The sequence below is a fragment of the Capra hircus genome, chromosome 11 (assembly GCF_001704415.2).
Source record: "Capra hircus breed San Clemente chromosome 11, ASM170441v1, whole genome shotgun sequence".
Lineage (NCBI taxonomy): Eukaryota > Metazoa > Chordata > Mammalia > Artiodactyla > Bovidae > Capra > Capra hircus.
Genome location: NC_030818.1, coordinates 6,213,702 through 6,232,927, shown reverse-complemented (window position 1 = coordinate 6,232,927; position 19,226 = coordinate 6,213,702). Strand labels below are relative to the sequence as shown.

The following is a 19,226-nucleotide window of genomic DNA, read 5'->3' as shown; positions in this document are numbered from 1 at the left end:
CATCCTCCTCTCCAGCCCAGACGCCCAGACAAGGTGGCATGCCATCTGCCGAGGAGGCCTGGCTTCCGGTCGCTGTTTTCCCTTGTGAACGATAGACTTTCAGCAGTTTCAAAGGTGTCCCGTTAGATCATCATTTTGTAATTAAGTTGCCCATAAAAATCTAATGGGAATAGGGTTAAGCAATGTAAAAGCAACAGCCCCCAGCACAGAAAATAAGGAATCCACGCCACTCAGCCATACTCAGCCAATCCAGTTTAAAAAGAAGGCTGTTCTTCCTAAATGGGAAAAGAATAGATATATGTATGTGTATAACTGAATCCCTTGGCTACACGCCTAAAACTAAGTCAACTTTGTTAATCAACTATGTGCCAATATAAAATAAAATAACCAGTGAGGACCCACTGAATAGCACAGGGAACTCTGCTCAATATTAGTAATAAGCTAAATGGGGAAAGAATTTGAAAACCAGTAGACACATGTATATGTGTGTATATATGTATGTCTATAAAACTGAATCACTTCGCTGTATACCTGAAGCTAATACGACACCGTTTATCAGCTATACTCCAACATAAAATAAAAATTTTTTAAGTTGCTCTTTTCCACTTTGTTTCAAAACCGTCGCATCTTCCTTTGCCCTCCTCGGGTACATTATTTATTATCACACATACGTGTGTCTTACAGCAGTGGTCCCCAACCTCTTTGGCACCAGAGACCAGTCTCATGGAAGACGGTTTTTCCATGGACTGAGGTGGGAGATGGTTTCGGGATGGTTCAAGCGCGCTGCATCTCCTGTGCACTTTATGTCTATTATTATTGCATCAGTTACACCCCAGGTCATCCAGCATCAGCTCCCGGAGGTTGGGGGACCCCTGTCTTAAAAGATGGAAGCGTGGAAGAGGAGGTAATAGTGATGAAGATGTGAAGTCAGAGCTGGGTTTCTGGCTCTGGGAATTGTTTCTTGTTTCCTGTACGTAACTGGGAAAAATAATGAATTATTATCCGCTACCTACTAGATCGTTGTGAGGAGTAAGGGGGAGTGAATAAGGCACTTAGCGATGCGTAAATGCTCAGTATATTTTAGTCATTAGTGTCATTGTGTGTATGCTTAATGTAATCAAAAGTATATTAAATAAGGCCTTTTTGCAATCATAAGACCTACCCTGATATGAATACATACATTGACTATTTAACTTGAGATGTAAAAGTATTAAGCTGATAAAAAAAAAATAAAGTGGGAAAAAAATATATCAAGTTGAGAGGCTTCCCTGGTAGCCCAGTGGTTAAGACTCTGAGCTCCCAATGCAGGGGGCACGAGTTCAGTTCCTGGTTGAGGATTTAAGACCCCATATGCAGCATGGCATGGCCTAAAATTTAAAAAACAAGTTAAGGGTGTCTTGCCCAAGTTCATTCCCTGGGTCAGGAAGATCCCCTGGAGGAGGAAAATGGCCACCTACTCCAGGATTCTTGCCTGGAAAATCCCATGGACCGAGGAGCCTGGTGGTCGCAGGGTCAGACACAACTGAGCAACTAACACACACTGCTAACCAAAAACAGAGTCGTTGATTCATGTTCTTTGAGTAAAAATGGAAATGAAGTCCTTCGACGATGAGAAGATGAAACACCTTCCCTCCGCAGTCTGAGGCTGAACAAGTCCAGGACGTGAATTCGGTTTTATTACATTTTTATCTTCTTACCTTTGTACTTGCTTCACGTTGTTGTTTCACTGCTGTTAGGGTGATTTGCAAGGGCAAATGATGATGCCAAAATGATGCAAACGAAAGTCTGGATTAATGACAAATGATGTCAGAACCTGAGAATGTGGATGCAAATTGTAGTTAAGCTAGAAGAAAGTTATATGCCAGAAAGCGTATTAAGCTAACACAACACTTGAGATTTTCCGAGGAAAGGAAAAAAAAAAAAAAGGCTGAGTCGTGTGGCATATAATCATGTCCAGCCCTCTTACGCTGGACCCTTTTTAGCCAAATTGATCATAAAAGCTAATTAAAGTCAAATGTGTTTTTTATGTGTCTACACTGAAGCAGACAGTCTGCAGGACCCAGGAGGGACCCTGACCTTCCTCTGACCTCCTTTGTGAGGCTGGGAGAATCCTCTAACCTTCGTGCACACCCTGGAGACTCTGAGCAAAGGTTACAGGCTCTGGGGGTTGGAAAAGTTCTTTTAGTGGTGGGAGATTGTTATTGTTTAGACGCTAGCTGGTGTCCAACTCTTTGCGACTCCATGGACCATAGCCTGCCATGCTCCTCTATCCATGGAATTCTCTAGGCAAGAATACTGTAGTGGGTTGCCATTTCCTTCTCCAGGGGCTCTTCCCAACTAAGGGATGGAACCTACCCCTTCCTTCCCCTTCATTGGGTGGAAAATTGAGGCTCTCAGAGCTCAAGTGGCACTAGAAAGAGCAGCCAAGGATGCCTGTCCTGTTGTGGAGTTAGCTGCCGCCTCCTTCCCAAGCTGGCCCTCCCTGTCCCCCAGCAGTTAAATCTTAACCGCCTGGGCCCTGCCTGTGCGGACAGCCCACAAGGAAGCCGAGTGACCTCTCCGGGCCTCTCACCTCCAGGTAACTCCTGCGCCCTGGCTTTGTTTCTGTTGTGGTGATTTGACACCTATTTTGTTGTTGTTCAGTCACTAAGTCGTATCCGACTCTGCAACCCCATGGACTGTAGCTCAGCAGGCTTCCCGGTCCTTCAGTATCTCCCAGAGCTTGCTCAAATTCATGTCCATTGAGTCGGTGATGCTGTCTAACCATCTCATCCTCTGTCGCTCACTTCTGCTGCTGGGGAGTTGGCTCTTTGCATCACGTGGCCTAAGTATTGAAGCTTCAGCTTCAGTATCAGTCCTTCCAGTGAATATTCAGGGTTGATTTCCTTTAGAATTGACTGGTTTGATCTCCTTGCTGTCCAAGGGACTCTCAAGAGTGTTCTCTAGCACCACAGTTTGAAAGCATCAGTTCTTCAGCGCTCAGCCTTCTTTTATGGTCCAGCTTTCACATCCGTACATGACTGTTCGAGAATGGGCTGACCCAAACCTAAGATCAAGGGAGAGCTCCTGGGACTTTAGAGAGTCTTGGAGGGGATGAAGGACCTTCCTGCGTGAGATAAAAGCCATTTTCCTCCACTTCCTTCTGACTACCACCATCCCAGGCCATCCCTGCCTTGAAGACCGTGCACTTGCATCCAGAAGCAAAAGCAGAGTGTTGGTCTGCTACCTCACACCACATGCACAGAACTGAATCTATTCTCCATGATGTATAGAATCTTTTCTCCAAAAGGACATGTGAACCCACTTGGTGTGGTGACATGGACCTTACATATTATTCCTTCTCAGTTTCCCTGTTCTGTGAAAGTGCCCTGCCCCATCCATTGACTCAGAGGATATTATCATTTCTGAGTTGATCATTTTCAAAGCTCCAAATCAGAAAATAGAAGACTTCATCTGCATAATGATTTTTCTTTTCTCACCAGAGCAAGTTCTAACCATGAGGATATCATATTCTTGCTTCTGAAGGGAATAAACTTTTAAAAATAAATTTGTGGTTGTCACAGTTATACAAACGAATTTAAAAAAAAAAACCTTAAGCAGGTGATAATCAGCAGTTGTGGAGAGAAACTTGGAGGAGGGTTTTGAAATCAAAGGTGTGTGTGTGTGTGTGTGTGTGTGTGTGCTGTGTGCTCAGTCGGTTCCGATTCTTTGCAACCCTATGGACGGTATTCCCCACCCACAAATAACCTCACTGCAAAAGAACCTTTATGCCTGAGCTCAGAAATAAGGGTCTAACTAAAATTATTTCTCTCTTATCTGTTATGTCACAGTGGAAACATTGTTGCCTTTGAAAAGTCTACTAATTATAACTGCATTCTCCAAGAAGAAGGAGCAGTGAGTGTTGAATAAAATAGATTTGCTATGATAGACCCTGAAATATTCAGTAATTGTTGAATTAGATGCAATTATTTTCCTGTGTATAACGTTATTACTGGCAACCCTTAGCCACTCACCCCCCTGATCCTCAAGGGGATGCTGGCTGGTAATGAGGGAGCATCAGGTGAGGAGGAAGCTGGTGGCTGCTCTCAGTGAGCGCAGTGCCCGGGGGACACAGGCGGGGTGGGCTCTCCTAGCCCTCAGGGTAGGGCGGGCAGTTCAGAAGACCTCTCTGTCCTCCCGTGGCTTGTAGACAAGGGCCTACTGCAAACCCACATGGACGATCTGCTAAGCAAATTGAGTAGCTCAGAAGGGAATAGCTCAATGAGTAGTTTAGAAAGGCTCAGAGTGCAGAACCAGAAGCCAAGGAGGATATACTGACCCTGGAGCTGTGCTGCCACAGAGCAGGCCATCAGGTTGGAGAGGATGGAGGGGGCTCCCCTGACCCAGGTGCAGTCCACAGGCCAGGCTATGGGGCTCAACTTCCAACTTCCCAGGAACGCTCTCACCTACTCTATTAGAATGGAAATTATTCCAAAGATGTCAGGGAAACGCTGAAGAAATCATTTCAGTACAATCCTTCATGCAAATCAGGAGCAGCCATGCCTCCCCTTGCTCCAGGGTGGGAGTAGGACAAGGAGGTGAACAGCAGTGTGGCTGACACAAGGCAGGAATGTTGAGTTCACTTTCTGCCGCGTTGCCTTTTTCCATTCTTAATGAAAATGTTTTGCACTCTGTAATCTGTTCTTCGAAAGGAAAGTCAGTGCCCCTCACTTTCCTTGTTCATTCGGCCCTGAGATTTTATATGTGACTGACCATTTCTGTAATCCAGGGACGGTGACCCAGACAGGAGATGGTTGTAGTTCAAGGGCGGACGACCATGTAGACAAGCATTGTAGAATGTGTTTATGGCATCGGATTTTTCATAGGTCTTTTTATTGTTTGTTCAGTTCAGTTCAGTCGCTCAGTCGTGTCCGACTCTTTGCGACCCCATGAATCGCAGCACGCCAGGCCTCCCTGTCCATCACCAACTCCCAGAGTTCACTCAGACTCAACGTCCCTCGAGTCGGTGATGCCATCCAGCCATCTCATCCTCTGTCGTCCCCTTCTCCTCCTGCCTCCAATCCCTCCCAGCATCACAGTCTTTTCCAATGAGTCAACTCTTCACATGAGGTGGCCAAAGTACTGGAGTTTCAGCTTCAGCATCATTCCCTCCAAAGAAATCCCAGGGTTAATCTCCTTCAGAATGGACTGGTTGGATCTCCTTGGAGTCCAAGGGACTCTCAAGAGTCTTCTCCAACACCACACTTCAAAATCATCAGTTCTTCAGCGCTCAGCATTCTTCACAGTCCAACTCTCGCATCCATACATGACCACAGGAAAAACCCTAGCCTTGACTAGATGGACCTTAGTCGGCAAAGTAATGTCCCTGCTTTCGAATATGCTATCTAGGTTAGTCATAACTTTTCTTCCAAGGAGTAAGCGTCTTTTAATTTCATGGCTGCAGTCACCATCTGCAGTGATTTTGGAGCCCAAAAAAATAAAGTCTGACACTGTTTCTACTGTTTCCCCGTCTATTTGCCATGAAGTGATGGGACCGGATGCCATGATCTTAGTTTTCTGAATGTTGAGCTTTAAGCTAACTTTTTCACTCTCCTCTTTCACTTTCATCAAGAGGCTTTTTAGCTCCTCTTCACTTTCTGCCATAAGGATGGTGTCATCTGCATATCTGAGGTTATTTATGTTTCTCCCGGCAATCTTGATTCCAGCTTGTGTTTCTTCCAGTCCAGCATTTCTCATGATGTACTTACTATACAGCATTTGTGGGCTTCCCAGGTGGCACTAGTGAAGAACCCACCTGTCAGCACAAGAGACAGACGTGGGTTTGATCCCTGGGTCAGGATGGTCCACTGGAGGAGGGCATGGCAACCCACTCCAGTATTCTTGCCTGGAGAATCCCATGGACAGAGGAGCCTGGCGGGCTACAGTCCATGGGGTCCCAAGGAGTTGGACACGACTGAAGTGATTTAGCACGCACACACACATAGAGCATTTGTAATGCAAGGCCATTTTGACATATTAAATATGTGAAATATTAAATCCTAATTGCTCCTTGATGACTAGAGAGTATAGTCTTATAGAGGAAGGTTAGTATCATTTGCAATGAAACAAGAGGGAATGGTTGCTGGGATCAAGAAAGTCCCCAGGGGTGTGGATGAAAGATTAACCTATAGCAGCAGTGAATAATTATTATCTGACTTGAAGAAATAATCTGTGCGAAAATGGTTTTAGGGTGACAATCATTCACCGATCAAGACAGAACCTGTTGGATCCCCTTCATCTGAATTCAGGAGATGTCCATTCTGGGAACAGGAACTGGCAAAGAAATACTCCTACCACATGGTAGGCTTGGGACTTCCCTGATGGTCTAGTGGTTGAGAGTCTGTGCTTCCACTGCAGGGGACATGAATTTGATCCCTGGTTGGGAAGTTTCACATACTACACAGTGTGGGAGAAAAAAAAATTTTTTTAATGGTAAGTTTGCACACATGAGGGAGACTAATGCTCCGTGCCTTGCTGCCTGGGGCACTAAATGGCTTCTCAGTCTGCCAGTGACCACAGTTGTACAAAATGGACTAAGATTTTCCTTCTGCCAAGCCCGTGAGGACTGTCATTCCCTCCTGGGCTGGGTGATGGTAAGGAAATTCAGGGCTTCTCCTCATGCCCTATAAAAAGACTCCACCTGGGATCATGTCACATTCTAGAATAAGGATCTCCATCACAGAGCAAGAAACGGGTCTGTGCATTTTCTAGCAGCTGGGTCTGGGGGCATGTGGAAGGGGAGATGGGGCTTTAGAGGGAAAGGTGGCAAAGATCGGTGGTCTTTAGAGTGGGTGGTACAGACCCGGAAGTAAATGTTATGGCATCAAACATGAAGCGACTTCAATTTTAGTTGAAGAAGTGAACTCACTCAGTCGTGTCCAACTCTTTTCGACCCCATGGACTGTAGCCTACCAGGCTCCTCTGTCCATGGGATTTTCCAGGCAATAGTACTGGAGTGGATTGCCATTTCCTTCTCCAGGGGATCTTCCTGACCCAGGGATCGAACCCAGGTCTCCCACATTCTAGACAGATGCTTAACCTTCTGACCCACCATGGTGGTCACCAGTTATGCATTATCCACATGAAATGAAAATGTCGCTCAGTCATGTCCGACTCTTGTGACCTCATGGACTGTACCCCACCAGGCTCCTCTGTCCATGGGATTCTCCAGGCAAGAATACTGGAGTGGGGTACCACTTCACATAACTATCAGTAAAAACACACGGCCCCAGGAAAGAGTTTGGCTAATGTCACAGCCAGATAATATTATTATAGGGCCTGCAATGCAGGAGACCTGGATTCAATCCCTGGGTCAGGAAGATCCCCTGGAGAAGAACATGGCAACCCACTCCAGTATTCTTGCCTGGAGAATTCCATGGACAGAGGAGCCTGGTGGCCTACAGGCCACGGGATTGCAAAGAGTCAGAGACAGCTGAGCGGCTGACACACACTAGGGCCTCGGCAAGGTCTGTGAGAAGCAGGTAATGCTAGAAGTGGGCTGTAAGCTGAAATGACTCTCTGTATTCTCCTAGGTGACCTTTCTTGCTGATGAATACTGCAACTGCTGTCAAGACATTTTGCAACATGTGAGGAACCAAGAACTCGAGAGGGTAGGGTTTTATCTACAAAACGCAAGCATTTATGATTTGTTCTTAACCTTTCTGCTTGAAAAGACCCCTCAAGGGATGTGGAGTAGGAATTCATCGCACTAAAGTGCTTAGAATGCAGCTGTTTTATAGTCAGTGAGCTCTTGAAGGTGATATTTTTATTCAGTTTAATCATCTGGAAATTTTCCAAGGTGCTCATATGGATAATTTTACACTTTAAATATAAACTCAGCTATTTTTAAACCCTCATTCCAGCTGATCTGAAATAAAGTACTGATGGCTCAGTGGTAAAGAATCTGCCTGCCAATGCAGGAGACGCAGGAAACACGGGTTCTATCCCTGGGTCAGGAAGATCCCCTGGAAAAGGAAATGGCAACCCACTCCTGTATTTTTGACTGGGAAATCCCATGGACAGAGGAGCCTGGTGGGCTACAGCTCATGGGTTCCCAAAGAGTTGGACACAATTTAGCAACTAAAGAACAACAGCTTTATTTACATCGGGATTCTCAGTGATGGTTTTCAGAGCTTTTACTGATACATGCTAATGCATGGAGAAGGCAATGGCACCCCACTCCAGTACTCTTGCCTGGAAAATCCCATGGATGGAGAAGCCTGGTGGGCTACAGTCCATGGGGTAGTGAAGAGTCAGACACGACTGAGCGACTTCACTTTCACTTTTCACTTCCATGCATTGGAGAAGGAAATGGCAACCCACTCCAGTGTTCTTGCCTGGCGAGTCCTAGGGACGGGGGAGCCTGGTGGGCTGCCGTCTGTGGGGTCGCACAGAGTCGGACACGACTGAAGCCACTTAGCAGCAGCAGCAACGCACAAGACAGTTTGAAGCAGGGTGCTCTGACATGGAATCATCAAGAGTGGGTTGTATTCTAGAATTGTCCATGAAAGGCATGAAGAAATCTTTTAGCCATTCTATCTTTTACCATATAAAATGAAAATCCAGAGAAGCAAGTGCACATTTAAATGAAGGTCTTCTGAGGCTTCAGTGTTCTAAGCACTTCCGCTTTGGGAGATAATATTTACCCAGCATGAAGGCATTTCATGCTTTGTAGAAAACATTGGCCTGAGGGAGGGACCAGGCTGTCTTCAGAGTGACCCCTGGCCTATTAGCACCATGTTATAAACACCCCCCAAGTTGAATATCCAATCCACTCCTTCTTGTCTATGATGCTTCATCAAGTACCAATTGAATACTTACCCTGTGACCAGCACTGTATCTGGAACAAAGAGGGTACTCCCTTGGAGTCTTGAAAAGCTGATAGTCTGGTACTGAAAGGAACAGTGTAAGCCAATGAGTGTGATACGGTACAGAAAGTTCTAGAACACGGTGCGATCGGACTGTTCTCGGCTCCCAAGGGAAGAAAAACAGAGACGCCTGGAGAAGTTTCCCTGGAAGAGGCCATGTTGCCGGCGAGTCTCATAGAAAAGCGGGAAGTCCAACAGACGCTACATGAGGGAGAAGAGGGATTCTGGGAGGAACGCATGGTGCAGGCAGAGGCAGAGTGTGGTCACAGGCGGCGCAGGACAGGAAGGTCGCTAGGACCGGATTTATTATCTCACCGGCCCCGTGGGAAACTCTGGCTTACTGAGAAGACGGTGGGTTGGCAGTGACATCAGATGCCATATTATGGGAGCAGAGGGTGGGGAGGAGGCTTTGCCACAGTCAAGGTGAGAAGGAAGGAGGGCTGGGTCGGCAACAGTGACAATGCCATCAGAGAGAAAGAGGGGCAAATCAGAGAAATACTTCTGTGGCAGGCGAACCGGGGTGGATGACTCGGAACGTGGGAGGCGGGACGAGGGGTGGGCTGACACAGTGCTGTCTCATCCGGACCCATGAGCCCCAGAAGCCTCCAGCCTGGGAGTCAAAGGGTTACTCCACCCTGCTCAGCCCGTTCTTGTCTTTCTCATTAAATACCTGAGTCTCTTTGGAGATGTCTTCTTTTGAACAGAAATTTGAAGAGATTTTCAAATCAGGTACTCGGGGGTCAGCACTCACAGCCTACACAGAAGAGACAGCGTAAGAGTCTGGGGTTCTTGGAGTACCTGGAGTCAGTACTGTGTTGCCTCAGGATATCTGAGCTGCAGAAATCTCAGAAGGCCAGAGTCTTCATGAGCTGGCAACTCAGATGGGCCACCAGATCCACACGGGAGGAAATAAATAAAGGGCCCTGCCATTTTGTTCCTCAACAGAAGTCTTTAAAGAAGGCTCCTTAGGCTCGGGGAAGAATGGACACGTGTATACGTGGCTGAGTCCCTTTGCTGTCCACCTGAAACTATCACAGCACTATTAACTGGCTAGACGCCAATACAAAATAAAAAGTTAAAAAGATGCAGCTGGCTTTCAGGAGGTGCACTCAGAATAAAGTGGCAAATACACTATTTATGGAATTATAGGCTCTTTTATCAAGGTTTATAGCATTAACCCAGATCATGATAAAATGCCATTTCACTTTAAAATGAATAAATATTTTGCTAATAATAGAAAGAAGTACCCTTTGTAGAATCACACTGGCTCCCTTTAGCCGGCACTGTCCTTAGTCAAAGCTATGGTTTTTCCAGTAGTCTTGTATGGATGTGAGAGCTGGGCTATAAAGAAAGCTGAGCGCCAAAAAACTGATACTTTTGAACTGTGATGTTGGAAAAGACTCTTGAGAGTCCCTTGGACAACAAGGAGATCCAACCAGTCCATCCTGACGGAAATCAGTCCTGAGTATTCATTGGAAGGACTGACGCTGAAGCTGAAACTCCAGTACTTTGGCCACCTGATGCGAAGAGCTAACTCATTTGAAAAGACCCTGATGCTGGGAAAGATTGAAGGCAGGAGAAGGGGACAACAGAGGATGAGATGGTTGAATGGCATCACCGACTCGATGGAGATGAGTTTGAGTAAGCTCCGGGAGTTGGTGATGGACAGGGAAGCCGGGCGTGCTGCAGTCTGCAAAGAGTTGGACACGACTGAGTGACTGAACAGAACTGAACTGTCGTAGGTGAATTCCAACGTGATGTCAAGGAGGAGGCAATATATCTTGGGTTATTTATGGTTACACGTCTTCCTGAGCTGAAAGTAATTGAAGGGGTCAGTCCGTCACTGAAAATGTATTCTGAGCTCTGCTTTGTGCCCCCAGGGCCCTATCTTCCTCCTACAGTAATCAGTAGAGCCCCCTTGTTATCATAATCAGCCTTCTTTCTAGAAAACTGCCTCAGGACCAGTCTTCCACCCACCCAGCAGGTGCCCTCTGATGGATGTAAAATCACTCTAAAATACAGCTTGGGAGACCTTCCTTAATGCTCCAGTGGCAAAGACTGTGTGCTCCCAAGGCCGGAGGCCTGGGTTCCATCCCCGGTCAGGAAACTAGATCCCACAAGGCACACTAAGAGTTTGCATGAAAGTGGAAGTGTTAGTCGCTCAGTCGTGTCTGGCTCTGCAACCCCATGGACTGTAGCCCGCCAGGCTCCTCTGTCTGTGGGATTCTCCAGGCAAGAACGCTGGAGTGGGTTGTCATTCCCTTCTCCAGAGGACCTTCCCAACCCAGGGATTGAACTTGGGTCTCCTGCACTGCAGGCGGACTCTCTAACATCTGAGCCACCAAGAAGCCCTAAGCATTCGCATGCTGCAACTAAAAGATCCTGTGCGCCACAACTGAGACCTGGAGCAGGTCTTAATTGTATTATAGATAAATTTATTATTTATTAATAAATATCATTTATAAAGCCTGGAAAATCCCATGGACGGAGGAGCCTGGTAGGTTACAGTCCACGGGGTTGCAAAGAGTCAGACACGACTGAGCGACTTCACTCACTCTATTTATTAATTAATAATGAGATTTACTTACTTAGACAAACATTTTTAAAAGTAAAATACGATACATTAAATACAGCTTGGAAAAGCCGACCGGCAAAGCTTTCCATGGATTGGAATGAAATTCATCCAGTTACCGTTCGGGGTTGATGAACTGACTGTGGAGGACTGGTCTCACCAGGCACAAAAGCAGGGCTCAGAGCTATGTTCTGTCCCTCACGTCAGGTGGAGGACTTGCTGATGTCCTTCTGGAAGTCTCTGCAGCAAGACACAGTGATGTTCCTGTCGCTGCCTGACGTGTGCCAGCTCCTTAAGAGCTACGACGCGCAGCTGTACAAGGTAGGCTGCTCCTTCCAGGTGCTGGCTTGTGTCCTGCCCAGAAGTTGGCACCCAGTGCTGGGGGCTTCCCAGGTGGCGCTGCTGGTGGTAACAAACCCACCTGCCAATGCAGGAGACGCAGGAGAGGTGGGGTTGATCCCCGGGTTCAGGAAGATCTCCTGGAGAAGGAAATAGCAGCCCACTCCAATACTCTTGCCTGAAAAATTCCATGGACAGAGAAGCCTGGCGGGCTACAGTCCAGGGAGTTGCAGAAAAGTCAGACATGACTGTAGCGACTTAGCGTGCACACACTGGGGTTAGAGCCACCGCCCTCGCCCTCTGGGGTGTCCGTGGATCTCAGATCTTCTGAGCAATCAGTGGTGGGGCCAATGGACCAGGAGCCTTAGCGCTTTCCCTCAGACTCAGTTTTCCTTTCTGAATTCACTGAGAATCCGAGTGACCTCGTGTAGAGAAAAAGCCAGTGAATGTGATACAGTATGGAAAGTTCTAGAATACAGTGTGATTGGACTGTTCTGGGCGCTCAAAGGAAGAACAGAGATGCCTGGAGGGGGCTTTCCAGAGGGGGCCGTGTTGCCGGCAAGTCTCGCAGGAAAGGAGAAATTCTACGGACTGGACACGGAGGAGAACACACGTGGAGGAACACGTGGGGCAGGCGGAGGCAGAGGGTGGCCACAGGCGTCACAGGGCGGGAAGGCTGCTGTGACCAGACTTACTGCCTCACTCGCCCTGTGGGACACGGACTTCCTGAGGAGACGGTGGGTTGGCAGTGACATTGGATGCCGTATTATTGGAGCAGAGGGTGGAGAGGAGGCTTTGCCACAGTGAAGGTGACAAGGGAGGAAGGTTGGGTTGAGAGATCCGATGACTTCAGAGAGGAAGACGGACAAATTAGAAAGAGGGATGGACACAGTGTGACTGGTGGGTCCAGTGACTCAATTCAGTGAACCCCAAATTGAGTCAGAGTCCTTACTCTGATATTTTAACAAAAGAGGACTTTTAAAAATAGGTAATTGGAGTCATTGCTTTGGATTGTACACAACTTCTGGGGTTTGTAGGTTTGTTTTTTGAACTCTTTGTCTAGAATGATTAATTGTAGTTTGGGGGTCAATTACATATAATTTCTGGAGTGAAATGTACTTTCCTTAAGCTTGTCATGAACTTTTACCTTTTATTTTATATTTGTTTTTAGGGAAAAAAAAAATCTAGGGCTTCTAAAATTTTAACACAAAGGTTGAAAACTTGAGGTTGGTTTCAGCCCTTAAATATTTTGGTTTGACCTCAAAACCAAAACCAGTCTCAGCCAGCATTCATGTTGTATACATTTGTGAATCTGTCCTCAATATTTTGAAATCTTTCAGAGTTCTGATTCCAGCCTCTCCAGCCTGCTCTCCTGCCCAGCGGGCAGCAGCCAAGGCTACGTGGTGGCTGCGTCCTTAGCTGGGTGGGGGCCCCTCTCTCGGGCTGTGGCTCACGTGACCCCTGGCCTCTTGTAACCCGAGGCTGCCCGCACTGGCTGGCGGCGATGTGTCTTATCACTTCTGTTGTAGGGAATTGAGGACGTTCTCCTCCATGACTTTTTGGAAGATGTTTCTATTCAGTATTTGAAATCTGTCCGGTTGTTTAGTAAGAAATTCAAGCTGTGGCTCCTCTCTGCTCTGGAGGGCTTTCCAGCCCTCTTACAGATCTCCAAACTCAAAGGTAGGTTTCCATGGAGAACGTGGATTCTTTGAATTCCACGTGGGGTAGGTTGTCTCCCCTCTACTGCAGCCTGAGGCGCATAGGATCTTAGTTCCCCAGCCAGGAATCAAACCCGCACCGCCTGCCATGGAAGCATGAAGTCTTGACCACTGGGCTGCCAGGGAAGTCCCCCTCTCCCCTCTGGTGTCACTTTGCCCTCGTGCACTGAAGTGCAGTCCACAAGTCCTGGCCGCTTTGGCTTTCTCAGCTTTTCCTTTAATGCCCATAAGGGAGGCATGTGTTGATCCATCCAAACCCTCTTGCTGATTCCCCAAGCAGGGCCAAGGGGGTGGGGAGGTAGAAAAGAGCAAGGGGGAGGCCAACCAGCTCCGCCATCCTTGGCTCACTGCCCACCCAAGCAGGGCCAACGAGCTTCCTGGCCTCTCTGTGCTCTGCTCAGGCCCCACGAGGCTCCAAGAGTTTCGCTCCCTCCTTAGAAATTCCTCCCAAGGCCCAACTTGCCCACACTCCAGGCCTCCAGACGTTCACGCCCACGTGGAGTGTGAACGCAGGAGGCTGTTGGTCTGCTCAAGCCTGCAGCGGCCGCTCCAGGCCTTCCTGAAGCTGACTGTTGGTGTCCCTTCGACGCATGGCCCTCATAAACTCCAGCACACGCCCTCTGGATGGACAGTGTCTTTTATGGTCCTGGAAATACCCTTGTTCCCCCTTCTGCCCTTGTGAGGGTCTCCATCATCGCCTCTAGCTCTCCCCACCCAGCCCCACCCTTCCTGGGCAGCTCAGGCCTCTCCCAGCGCCCAGCCCTCCCCACCTATTCCCCTCCGTGCTGCAAGTCCGCCTCCCTGGCACCCTGTGTGTGCCATCTCCCCCGAGGGCCCGCAGAACGGGCCATGCCTTATCTTCACCCCCTGGCACCCCCAGCACCCCTGGCTGCACTGATCCCTGTTTGACCCATTTGGAAACTCACAGGCCCAGGGCGAGCGATCACCAGTCAGGAATGTGGCAGGAAGGGTCCCCCAGAGAGAACAGTGAGGTCTGGTGCATGCTGGGAAAGGGGGCCCAGGACAGGGGTCCCGTTTTCCGGTGGCCGCTTCCCCACCTGCCCTCATCCTGCCCTCTGGCTCTCATCCCTCCCCGCCAGGCTCTTCAGTAGCTTCCACTCGGATGGTCCTGCCTCCAGCCTCACTCTCCTTGGTCACACGGCCCTCCCCTCCCATCACCCCCAGCACCTCTGGCTGTGTTGACCCCTGTTTGACCCACTTGGAAACTCACAGGCCCAGGTTGTGTGATCACCATGTCCCCGTTGTGTGGGTGGGCCACACTCCTTCACTGCTTGACCTCTGACCCATCCCCGCTCACCTGCCCCCAGGGACCTCCAGCACCCACTGGTGCTCCCCAGAGACTCCTGACTCGTGCCCAAGAAGCCCTCGTTCCTGCTGCTGTTTGTACCCCATCGGCCTACCCCAACCCCTTGCCTGGCCAACTCCTGCTTACATGTTAAGACCAGACTGAAGATCCACTTCCAGTTGGAACTGCTCCCAACACTTTCTACCCCAAGAAGCCTTCGCTCCTTTCTCCCCATGGCTTATGTTGCCGTGAGCTCTTGCCCTGCTGGTGGGAGACTGTGCCTTGGTGACCCGTCCTTAGCCAGAGCCCCCTGGACAGTGGAGGTCGCTCTCCTTCCTCCAGCTGTGAAGGCGCTGGAGGGAGTATCCCCGGGAATGAATGCATGAATATAATGAGTGAATGAGTCCATCCAGGAGGGCGTTCCCCTCTCTCATTTTCACATTTCTGGTCATTTCCCAAGGAGAGCATGCAAAGAGGAACTCAGAGTTCCTGGGCAAAATGGTCACCTGCACAGAGCCCACGAGGCAGGTGCTGCTGCCACCATTTTTCTAGAATTGGGGGTGGGGGAGCAGAGAGGGTTAGTCACCTTGCCCCCAGAGGATCTAGAGCCATGTGGGAAAGGGCAAGGGAGGCAAGGGTACTGGGGGCCTGGCTGTGTGGAGCAGGCAGGCAGCTGTGCCATTCTGGGCAGACAGATGTGCCAGCTGTGGGCACCACCTGTGTGCGCCTCCTCTCCCTGCCTGCTCCCTTTCCCTGCCCCTAGTCAGTCATGTGAACTTGAAGTTATAGGATCAATAATGGCCGTGTGTATTGCTCTTGACAGAGGTTACTGTGTTTGTCAAAAGGCTAAGAAGAAAGACATACCTTTCCAACATGGCAAAGGTAGGTTTCCTGAGTGTCCCCTGGGCCCTGTCCTGGCCCCCCACCCACCCAGGTGTGTGTTGGGGCCACCGGGTTCTGGGCTCTGACCTTCTCTGTCTTGCGTGACCACGCAGCTTCAATGTTAGAGGCAGGGGGAGAGGGGCCAGAGAAAAGATTCTGGAATCTGTTCTGAAATCCCATGGCAGCAGATGGGGACAGAGCCTGGGACCAGTCCTCTGCCCTAAAGCAGCCCTAGGCAGGGAGGCGTCCAGCCAGGCCCACCTTTGGCAGTCTCCATCCTCCTGGCACAGAACTTCTTCCGCAGACCCAGCTTCTCCAGCTGGTTCCCCGTTCTGTGCTCAAGGGCTGATGGCCATGGCTCTGCAGCACAGCCTCCGTTCCAACCCGTCTGCAGCAGCCACCTCAGGCTCCAGAGCCAGCCCTGCTCAGAGCCAGCGATTCAGTGTTCCCTGGGGGGGGGGGGGGGTTTCTTAGTACCCGAGGGCCCGTTTCCTCTCCATAAAACTGAAGTGACTGTAGCGCCTGCTCCTGGGGCAGGGATACGGGTGACCTACCTCCCGTCCTACAGACCCTGAGTGTGGAAGGGATTAGATTGTCCCCTTGCGTGTGCATGTGTGTGCTCATTCGTGTCCGACTCTTTGTGACTGCATGGACTGTAGCCCACCAGGATCCTCTGTCCATGGGATCCTCCAGTCAAGTGGGTTTCCATTCGCTTCTCCAGGGGATCTTCCTGACACAAGGACTGAACCCCTATCTCCTGCGTCTCCTGCATCGGCAGGCTGATCCTTTACTGCTGAGCCACCAGGGAAGCATCCCCTTGGACACTGGAGGCCAAATTCACTGCCCAGGGCTCCCAGGGGAAGAAAAGGCACGGCTTCTGTGTCCCCTCGGCTACCCTGTAGAGTCTGCCCACCTTTTGCTTTTGAGAAACACACGTGCCTTGTAGACCCCGAGTCACCCACTGGTTCTCTCTCTGGAGCATTCAGGCTCCTTGCTGGGGGCACGGAGGATAAGTGGCTGGGAGAGGAGGCGCCACAGGCCCTGAGACCCACCTGCCCCCAAGCAGAAGCGTTCCCAATGCTGCATTTCAGAAAGGCAGTTGTCGAATGTGGGAAATTCAGATATTTTCATTGTCATCTGGGATTCCATTTTAGTGGGCAATACCCCCAATCCAGTTTTCTTTCTCTTTGATAACTACAAAATCATGGTAATTTGGAGAGGGGGGCGTCAAGCCCCGGTATGATGATGAGATTTCAGTAAGTGTTGTGTGTGCCTTTGCCTTCAGACCATGAGGATGGTGCTGAGAAACACCAGAAGGGTCAGCATCCTGAAGTCGGATCTATGCACCATCTTCCATCAGGGCGTTTTGGATATTTCCCAGAAAGTCCTGTCCAGGGACCTGAGCAGCGCCGATGTCCTGGGAGAGAACACAGAGATGAAATGTAATCCTCCTTCAGCCGCTGCTCTATGCAGTGTTTGGTATATGATCGGGGCTGGCGTGGCCATCCCCAGTATATGAATCTGCTGAACTAACTAGGGGCTTCCATGGTGGCTCAGTGGTAAAGAATCCGTCTGCCAATGTAGGAGACACGGGTTCAATTCCTGGGTCAGGAATATCTTCTGGAGAAGGAAATGGCAACCCACTCCAGTATTCTTGGCTGGGAAATCCCATGGACAGAGGAGCCTGGCGGGCTTACAGTTCATGGGGTTGCAAAGAGTCCGACGTACCTAGCAGCTAAACACCAGCAGTTCTTGATAAGTAGCCCCTCCCCCACCTCTCGTCTGTCCCTTGAAGATCTCCCTGCTCCCTGTTAACCGGCTGTCCCAAATCCCAGATCCTCCCCCAGGAGACTCCCCTCCAACCAAACCAGCATCTGAAAAGCATGCACTGAACCCAGTAGACCTCAGGGCTTCCGACACCCCCCTCCCAGGCCACTGACTCCGCTAGAAATCCCAGGTGACTTCCCAAACCTTGCTCTCACCCTCAGCCCAAGCTCAGAGAGACCCAGGAGGCATAAGGCCTCCCCCGCCAAGTGCGTGCCAGCCTTCCAGGGGCTCCCTGGCTCCTGATGGCCTCCTTGTGTGTCTCTCCAAGGGGGCACAGATCGGCAGGGAGGCAGCATGACACCTGAGAGGTGAATGCTCGAGGTGTGCCTGGAAATACTTCCGGATGGAGCCTGGCGGGGCCTCTGCCAGGGCCGAGGCAGTCCACTGGGTTTCCAAATCTTCCTGGCATTTGGTGGCACTCAGCTGGGGGACCAAAGGCTGTCCTTCTGCCCTCTCTCCCCCACTGCTGCCTGCACAGGTGGGGCCCCCAGGTCCCTCATCACTTCCCAGCCTCCACCCCTCAGGTCTGTGCTGACAGAGTCCACAGCCCCCGGCAAGGCACCTAACATCCCTCAGCGGCTTTGATGTCCTTCATCCCCTTTATAAAAACAGCGGGGATGGGTGAGGTCATGTCTGTATCATGCAGTGAGCTCACTTGGAGCCAAGTTCTGCATAATTACAAGGTGTAGTTACGATTTCAAAATCTTTCTTCCCATTTTAACAAGGAGCAGAGGGGGTCGCTGGAAGGCAGGAGCACAGAGGTCTGAACCAGTCGACCTGGGGTGACACATCCCACCCAAGAAGGCATCCTTTGTGTTCACAATGAGTGTGAGGCCCCAGGGGATGCCTTTGAACTGCTGTGAGAATGTGGTCCCCTAGGTTACCTGGTATACAAATACCTACTGGGAAATTCTGCCGCATGGCTCACCATCTTTTGGTTTGTTTTGTCTGTTGATAGGTTTGAGCAGTTTAATTTCTTTGCTGGGGACGTCAACAGATCTCAGTGTATTCATGAATTGTCTGTCTTCAAATCTCCAAGAATTTGTCTTCCAGGTACAAAAACATATTTTTAAAAAAAAAAGAGAAGAAGTAAGTGTTGGTCATTCTAGCTATATTATAGCACTGAGTGCTCAGGACCTGGTGCAAAGGGAAAGGGTTTTCTCTGGGGCTCTGGACAAAAGTGTATCATGGTGGGGATGGCAGTTCAGGACGGGGAAGTAATATCTCAGAGGCTTGTACATCATACAAGTGTGTGTGTATTTGCTTGCAAGTGGCACATGTGTGCATGGGTGAGCATGTGTGTGGGTGGGTGTAGGCAGGTAAGTGTGAGTGTGTTTGCCCTTTTGAGTATGTGAACACCAAGCAGGAGTGTTTAGGAGGGAGATAGGTTTGTCCATCGACAGATATTGACTTAAAAATAGTCACAACCTAAAAGTTGAGAGTTATGTTTAATTCAGCAGAAATTTTTAGGACTTCAAGCCTGGGAGACAGCATCTCAAATGACCCTGAGAGAACTGCTGCAAGGAGGCAGAGGGAAGAGTCAGGCTATATAGACATTTGCAACAAAGGGCAGGTAATCTGAACATCAAAAGCTTTTTGTGAGTTAAAGAAAACCAGATATCCCAAGTTAAGCAATTTAGTGCTTTTCTGTGTATGGAAGATGCAAGAGTCTGGGC

General features: G+C 49.4%; 1 protein-coding gene across 1 annotated transcript in view; it reads left to right on the top strand.

Moving 5' to 3' along the window:
* The window catches only part of RFX8 (RFX family member 8, lacking RFX DNA binding domain), a 48,494-nt gene that overhangs the window by 15,754 nt on the left and 13,514 nt on the right, over positions 1 to 19,226 (top strand). The window contains exons 2-8 of the mRNA XM_013967537.2: positions 6,229 to 6,339; positions 7,572 to 7,625; positions 11,686 to 11,799; positions 13,347 to 13,497; positions 15,665 to 15,723; positions 17,009 to 17,165; positions 18,509 to 18,603. Coding sequence (XP_013822991.1) covers positions 6,229 to 6,339; positions 7,572 to 7,625; positions 11,686 to 11,799; positions 13,347 to 13,497; positions 15,665 to 15,723; positions 17,009 to 17,165; positions 18,509 to 18,603 — 741 coding nt within the window. The remainder of the gene's footprint in view (positions 1 to 6,228; positions 6,340 to 7,571; positions 7,626 to 11,685; positions 11,800 to 13,346; positions 13,498 to 15,664; positions 15,724 to 17,008; positions 17,166 to 18,508; positions 18,604 to 19,226) is intronic.